The sequence below is a fragment of the Mauremys mutica genome, unplaced genomic scaffold, assembly GCF_020497125.1.
Source record: "Mauremys mutica isolate MM-2020 ecotype Southern unplaced genomic scaffold, ASM2049712v1 001297F_np12_obj, whole genome shotgun sequence".
Lineage (NCBI taxonomy): Eukaryota > Metazoa > Chordata > Testudines > Geoemydidae > Mauremys > Mauremys mutica.
The window spans coordinates 22,782-30,715 of NW_025423156.1; the positions used below are offsets into that span (position 1 = coordinate 22,782).

Genomic DNA, 7,934 nt, shown 5'->3' on the forward strand with positions numbered 1-7,934 from the left:
TGCCACCCTGGTGTTTTAGGCACTGGTGCAAACCCTTAGTGTAGACATAGGCGGCAGGTTTGTATAATTTTTGGTGGGGCCCAGAATGGGTGTAATCTCCCTCTCCCCCCCCCCCGCCCTGTAAGATGATATATATATTTTATTAAATAGTGTAAAAATGGATTGGAAGCCATAAGCGTTTAAGTTTCTTTTTATTGCATAATATCACTATAATAAAAAATTATTTAACTAAGAATATCAGTAATTAATACTCTTTTGAATATGGAAACGACCATACACTGTTTATTCAATAATCCTCAAAACAAATACTTTCTAAAATTGCAACAAATATAGCCCCTTCTTTTGTGATGTGCTTTAGGAGGCAGCAAACACTTTTTGTCGTTGTTTGGTTCTTGAAATGAAGTCATCCAGGAGACTTGCAATGTCCAATTCAGAGGTAAAGTTTTTATGAACGTGCAGAAATGTCAAGTGATTTAGACGTTCTTGGCTCATTGTTGTTCGCAAATAATTTTTCAGTCGGCGCAAGCAACTGAATGATCGCTCAGCGGTGCAGGTTGTAGTCGGAATTGTGTAGAATAATTTCAGGAGAATTGTAACTTCTGACAACAGGTCACTTAAGCCTTCATTTTGTTTTAGAAATTGCTTCACTTCACTCACTGAAGTGAGCTGGCAATTTCTCAATCTGCAAATATCACTCAACATTTCTAAATGAAGAAATAGTTTCTCCATGTTGATGTCACCATGGAATGCTTCACTTATTTGGACAATGTCCTGTTTTGAGCCATTTGCTGCCTCAGTTATAAGCTTCTCCAATTTTACTGCGAATGTAAAGCTTTCTGTTGAAAACCTCTGTTCAACTGCAACTTTGCAAGCATCAATGATGTCAACATATTTTTTATGAAAATAATCTTTAGGGTCACTGAAGGTGTGAGGAAGGCTTCCATGGTCGAGCCATCTTGGAGGTTTGCGTTTTCTTGGGAGTGTAGGCTCATCTAAATAAAGATTTCTTGCCTTCTCTACCGTTGTTTCCCAAAAGCGATTGTATGATGAGTCAGTACGCATCCCACTCAACACCTCTTGCAATAGGCCAACTTTCTTCATAACGCTTGTCAATGACACATTTGGGCTTTGAATTTGTGCATTAGCTTCTTCTACCAGACCCATGGCTTTCACAAGAACTGTTAGTATAAAGTATGTTGAAAAAGATTGAAGTTGCTTTGAGAATCCACTACATTTTAAGCCAAATTCATCAGAAGAGTAACTAAGTTCATCTAGGCAGTTCATCATGGCCTTGTAGTTTTGGAGCAGTGATTTAATGCTACTAATCCTTAGTGTCCATCTTGTTGGGCACAATGGTCGTAAAGAAGGTTCTCCTTCACTCTGAAACTCTCTGAATGCTGCCATACGTTTTGGTGACTCCCTGAAGGCATTGATGAGATCTTTCACCATAAAAAACATATAACGACACTCTTGAATATTATGCAGGGCATCCTGCGTGGCAAGGTTAAGAGAATGTGCAGCACAATGCACAAATTCTGCTCTCGGCTCTCGTTCCTTCACTCTGGCTTGGACCCCAGTAAATTTGCCAGACACATTACTGGCTCCGTCGTAACACTGCCCCCGGCAATCAGAAAAGGGCAAATCACACCTGAGAAGTGTATCTTCCACAATTTTGAAAAGAGAAGCAGCATCCATTGTGTCAGTTTGGTAAAACCCAATAAACTCCTCATAAATCTCCCAGTCTTCACTAGAAAAGAACCTTAAAGAAAAACTTACTTGTTCTTTTCTTGACAAATCGGTAGTCTCATCCATTACAATGGCATAAAACTTAGAAGCCTTTATCTTTTGCACAATTTTTCTTAGCGCCGTCATTGCCATCATTTCGATTATTTCATTAATAACCTCATGTGATATCCACTTGTATTTTGTGCGATTGAGCCACTGTCTCAGTTCCTCAGAATCTGTACTGCGTAGCAACAAGAGCTGCATCAAATTTGAATCACTGTCATTATGTCCACGTAGTGCTATTCCTTGTTGAGCTAGGTACTGAACACTGGTAAAAATGTTGTGCAGTGCAATCCTAGCTGACTGCGATTCTTTTCTGTAACTGGCTGACACTAGTGCAGAAACATTTACCTGTGATTGCAGAGCAGCATATTTCATTACTGCTTCCTTGTGACAGGAGGATTTTTCGTGTGATGTAAAACCACGCAATGCATGTTTCCAATTTTGAAATCCAGATGAAATAAATGTTGGTTCAGCCTTCGTAGAAAATATTAAGATCTTCTTTTCAGAACAGTTTTTGCAGACTGAGCAAAAAGCTCTGTTTAATTTGATATTGTACTCCAACCACTTAAATCTTGATAGCCAAGATTGCTGAAAACTCCTTTTCTTATCATCTTGTGGATTTGCCACTTCTTTCTTTTGTATAACTTCAGTTTCAAAGCTGGGTGTTGAACTCAGGCCATCACTTGATGAATTACCCTTTTCTTCTTTTTCTCTGGGTAACTTTATTAAGAATTTATCCATTGTTGATCATTAATGGTCCTACAAATCAAGAATTTGTTGTTGGGATAAAATGAAGCTACAACACGTCGGTGCCACAAGATTACAAGGGTCAATTAAAAGTGGAAAGTCAGAAGCAGCACTTGCCTGCTTCAATATATTATACTTTGTTGTACCTGTTGTGATGAAGTGGGAATGTTCTTAATGTTTTCTCTGAATACTGTGTGAGTGCCTCAGTTTCCCCTGCAAGGTGCCAACTGAAGGTGTTGGGATAAAGAAATCAGGTGGCCTCCTGGTCTGGAAGAGACACAAAGGCCAGAGGAGGGGCTAGAGGGACTGTCAGTTTGGAGCTGGCTGGGGAAAGAGAGAGGCACCCAGAACTTGGGGCTGGGGAACCCAGCCCCAGAAGTGGATCTGACTGAAGGGTCCTGTTTTCTGTACCTACAAGCTCTGTTTTAGACTGTGTTCCTGTCATCTAATAAGCCTCCTGTATTACCAACTGACTGAGAGTCACGTCTGACTGTGGAGTTGGGGTGCAGGACCCTCTAGCTTACCTAGGAGCCCCACCTGTGCGGACAGCGCATGCTGAATGCTCCGAGGTCAGACCCAGGAAGGTGTAAGTTTCTTGCCCTGGAGACAGTATGCTCAGAGAGAGGAGGCTCCCCCAGAGTCCTGACTGTCTTTGTATGGAGTAGTTCTAGAGCAGGGGTCACCAACCTTTCAGCAATGGTGTGCTGAGTTTTCATGCATATGCTTTAATTTAAGGTTTCATGTGCCAGTAATCATAGATTATTAGGGTTCGAAGGGATCTCAGGAGGTTATCTAGTCCAATCCCCTGCTTATGGCAGGACCAATCCCCCAATGGCCCCCTCAAGGATTGAACTCACAACCCTCCGTTTAGCAGGCTAATGATCAAACCACTAAACTACGACCCCAACCATCCCCCCAATACATTTGACTGTTTTTAGAAGGTATCTCTATAAGTCTATAATATATAACAACTACTGTTGTATGTAAAGTAAACAAGGCTTTCAAAATGTTTCAGAAGCTATATTTAAAATTAAATTAAAATGCAGATCTTATTAGTTTACTGTGATCCTTGCCTTTGCTTTTCCTTGTTGAGTTTTCCAATGTCTGGTGGCACCTATTTAGATACTTTAAGTTGCACACAGGCTTCTGAGTTATAATTTGATAACTGGCTGGCAGGAGGTCAGAGGCTGGAACCCCAGATTGGCAGCTGCGGTGAGTGGAGTTGGTGGCTGGTAGGGCTGAGCAGGGCAGGGGGCCTGCGCTGAAACTCCAACTGGAAGCAAGGTGAGTGGGGTTGCGGGAACTCTGGCTAGTAAGGGCCAGCAGAGGGAACCCCAGAACGAGGTTGGGCTGAGCAGCTCAGCCTGCACCACATGCCATGAAAAATCAGCTTGCGGCCAACCCCTGTTCTAGAGCATCCCAGCATCCTCTTCTACACCATGCGCTTCCCGAAAGTCTGCACAGGGCACTGACTCTCCCTCCTCTCTGGCCTTTGTCTTTTTTCCAGGCATTAGGAGGCCACCTGATCTCTTTGTTCTCCAACACCTTCAGTTGGCACCTTGCAGGAGAGTGGCCCAGGCCATCAATTGCCTGGAGGCAGGGTTGCAGCCCTTCTCTGTGCAGACACCATCACACTGGCCCTCTAGGGCTTTACAACAATCACACCCCTTTATCCCACCATCTAGAGCCTTAAGAAATACATTGGGGAAACTGAGGCACACAGACAGTATTCAGAGAAAACACCTGTATACGACCAGTTACATACTTTGAAGGGTGTAAAATAATCAAATATTGTGCTAAATACAATGATACTCCAAACACCTTCAGTTGGCACCTTGCAGGAGAGTGGCCCAGGCCATCAGTTGCCTGGAGACAGGGTGTTGGCCATTCTCTGTGCAGACAGCATCACACTGGCCCTCTAGGTCTTTACAACAATCACACCCCCTTATCCCACCATCTAGAGCCTTAAGAAATGCATTGGGGAAACTGAGGCACACAGACAGTATTCAGAGAAAACACCTGTATACGACCAGTTACATACTTTGAAGGGTGTAAAATAATCAAATATTGTGCTAAATACAATGATACTCCAAACTGACCACCAAATTTAAGTTGCATGTTTTTCCCCTCAGGTGAGGGTTCTGGGGTGGGGCTGGGGATGAGGGGTTCACAGTGCAGGAGCGTGCTCGGTGCTGGGGGTGCAGGCTTTGGGGTGAGGCAGGGCTGAGGATGAGGAACTTGGGGTGCAGACAGGCTGCCCCAGGGCTAGGGCCAGAGAGGACTCCCCATCACCACCACTGGCAGCAGCAAGCTCCAGGGGAGGGACCCCTCCTCTCCCCCCTGCCCCCCACAGCACACTCACTCTGCACCACAGTCACTGCATATGTTCCTTCCTAGGGCCCCTCAGGTCCAGAAAGCCCACTCACCTCCCCTGTGATGGGTACTAGGGGGTGGGGGTTGCCATCACAGGTAGCCTTCCATGTTGCTGCCCCTCACCATAACTTCACTGTGGATGGGGCTGCCCCTTGCCCAGCATGGGGCAGAAGTGGGGTCTGTACGGTGATGGCTATGGGGCAGGGGAGCAGGGTGTCATAAAATTCACCTAAGCCCCAGCTGCTCAGGTAGGTCTATGAATCCCCCTCCCCCATCTGCCCTGTGGTGGGTGGATGCTGGAGGGGAGGGGCACTGCCTTCACATATGGCTTCCTGCCTCCCTGACCCCTGCTGCAGCCTGCAGCCCCTCACCGTAGCTTCAGTGGGGGGGGGGGACGAACGGTGGGAGGGGATGGCATGGGGCTGCCCCTTCCCCAGCGTTGGGCAGGAGTGGGGGGGAATCATAGGGTCAAACACTCACGGAAGCCCAGGACCTGCTCAGGTGGGTGAGGTCAGTCTCCGAGTCCTGGCCGGAAGTGCCCTTTGCATCTCCTGCAGGTAGGGGGGGAGGGGAGGGCTGCCAAGCATGGCACAGCCCCCTCCCCTCCCCTCCCCCGGCCAGTGCTCCAGCAAGCAACAGCAGCAGAGGCAACAGGCAAGGCAAGGGAGAGAGACATGCCTGCGTTTAAGCCTCCAGCCTCCAGGGTGGGGCAGAGGAGAGGGCTGCCACCAGCACGGCGGGCCCCCCTCCCCTCCCCCTCCCTCGGAGATGGTACAGTCAGCAGCAGCTTGCACTCACTGCTGACTGCTGAGCGGCAAGGAAGAGACTGAGACAGGCAGACGCAGCTGCCTGCGTTCAGGCAGTTAAGCTCTCTCTCCCTGGCGGCGGCGGCCATTGGTGGGGCAGAGCCCCTGCTTGGGATTTATTCATGGGGCTAAAGCCCCAGAGCCCCATGTAAGTCAGCGCCCATGTGTAGACAGAATTTACACTAGTGCACTCTGATTGGCACTGGTGCACCATGTCCCAGTTTGAAGGTTTGAGGTGGTGGGGGCGGGGGGAAGTGACCTCACAGAGGCCTGGGGCTGGCTGACCAGTGCAGCTGGGAAGGGAGGGGCAGCAGTGAGTGCTGGAGGTATGAGCCAGGAGCGCAGCCCCACAGGGCTGGACACTGACTTCTCCTGACCCAGGGGACACCCCCCCTAGCGAGGTGGTTTGTCCAGGGATGCACAGGCTGTCTTGGCAGGACAGCTCAGCTGCAGTCCCTGCACACCTCTTCCTGCAGCCTAATACAGTGTGCTCAGGGGACCTTCCCAAGCTGCGGGTGACGGGGCTCTGGAGTTAACAGGGTCTGTTCCTGGCTCTGTCACAGGATTGCATTATGTTTTGAAACAGGCATTTAAACTATGGGTTTTTTATTGTTTTGGGGGGGTAATGAAGTGAACTATGCACATTTCTTGCAGTTGTACTCTTTCTTCTCATCTGTCAGGTTTTCTTGATTGGTTCCTTCTGTAATGCAGGGTATACGTGCCCACCTCTTGATCACACTGGACCTTTGATAAGTAACAATTAAGAAATGAAATCACAGAAGTTATAATGTTACACATACTTTGCATTCACTCATGCTGTTCCTTCCACATGGGAGCGTTACCTAATATATGACTATCAGCATGAAGAAAATGATTACTGTTGTGGAATTTTTACAGGAATTATGATCCTTAGCCAGTTTATGGCATATATTTCTCATTCAATCCTACATTTCTTACCATTGTGCAATCCTCAATTTCTTTTTCACAGTTGATAAAGTTGCAGTATATGCAGTAGTCCTCCACGCTTTCTTAAAAATAATTATAGTGTTATGAAATGATGAATATAATACAACCAACTCTGAAAATGCAAACCTTAATTTATTACTTGTCAATATTTTAATGCAGTCAATGGTTTGAACTTTTTTTTTCTTTTTTTGGAATCATATTTTCTCAAATGTTTACTTTACTGCACCTGTATCTAAAAATGCAAATTTCATTCAACTGGTCGATCAATAGCAATCATTCACCCCATTCAAATTTTTGAGTACTTAGAGATATTATTGATTCACAGTCACCATTATAGAACCAAACCTATGAGATATCCCATTTTAGGGGTATTAAAATAACTGTCTACTATGTGACAAAGTTCCACTCTTCATGTTATCTTCACATGTGCCCAATGAGTCCACAAGACATGGAAGAAAGTAATTACCTGACTCCTTCATTAGAAGAATTGCTATATGTCTTCTAAACGCAGTATTAGCCTCTTGTGTTGTTTCTACCGCACTGATGTCTTTGTGCTGCAAATACGTTTCTGCAACCTAACAACACAGATATTTAGAATACACATTATAATTACCAGAGGTGAAAGTGGGCCGGTCCAGTGTACCGGTAAGAACTGTCCACTGGTTCCTTCCCGTACATGGCTGACATGACACTTCCGCTGTGGCAGTGCTTTATGCTTTAACGGCGCTGCCCCCTTTATCCCATCTCCCCCGCATCAGCGGCCCAGCCATAGGGTCCGACAATGCTGTTGAATGCTCCTGGCAGGGCTGCCTACAGTGGGGGAGCGAAAGGGGCTCTGGGTTACAGTGATTTACAAGCACCTGGTGCTCCTGGCCACTGCAGCAGCAGCAGCTGTCAGGAAGGGCTGGCTGGTAGAATCTGGTCCCCAAGCACCGCACCTTCCACTGGAGACCCCATCCCTTCTTGGGGCCAGAAGCGCACCCCGTACACCCTGGCAAGGACACCGGTGCAGTGCCCACTGGTAATCTCTGGCATTTACTTTCAACATGGATAAGTAAACATACATAACCAATATTAATGGCAATTTGGTATTGTGGAAGTAGGGAAAGAATTAACAAGGATTTGAAGGGGATTTTAATGCATGTCAGTCAGTTAGCAAGAGTCAGGCTAGTAGTTAGCAAGCGTCAGGCCACACTGTAACCCTAATGACGTGAGACTTGTAGAAGCGAGGATGGTGTGAGGCGAGAGGGAAAG

At 46.5% G+C, this 7,934-nt stretch overlaps 1 protein-coding gene across 1 annotated transcript; it reads right to left on the minus strand.

Annotated features, from left to right (window-relative positions):
- Positions 1 to 354: 354 nt before the first annotated feature.
- LOC123357988 (zinc finger MYM-type protein 1-like) lies at positions 355 to 5,447 on the minus strand. The gene is made up of 2 exons (XM_045000823.1): positions 5,389 to 5,447; positions 355 to 2,547 (listed from the first exon to the last, which is right to left on the minus strand). The coding sequence occupies exon 2, from the start codon at positions 2,527 to 2,529 to the stop codon at positions 355 to 357; it is 2,175 nt and encodes a 724-aa protein (XP_044856758.1). The 5' UTR covers positions 2,530 to 2,547; positions 5,389 to 5,447.
- Between the last annotated feature and the right edge of the window lie 2,487 nt (positions 5,448 to 7,934).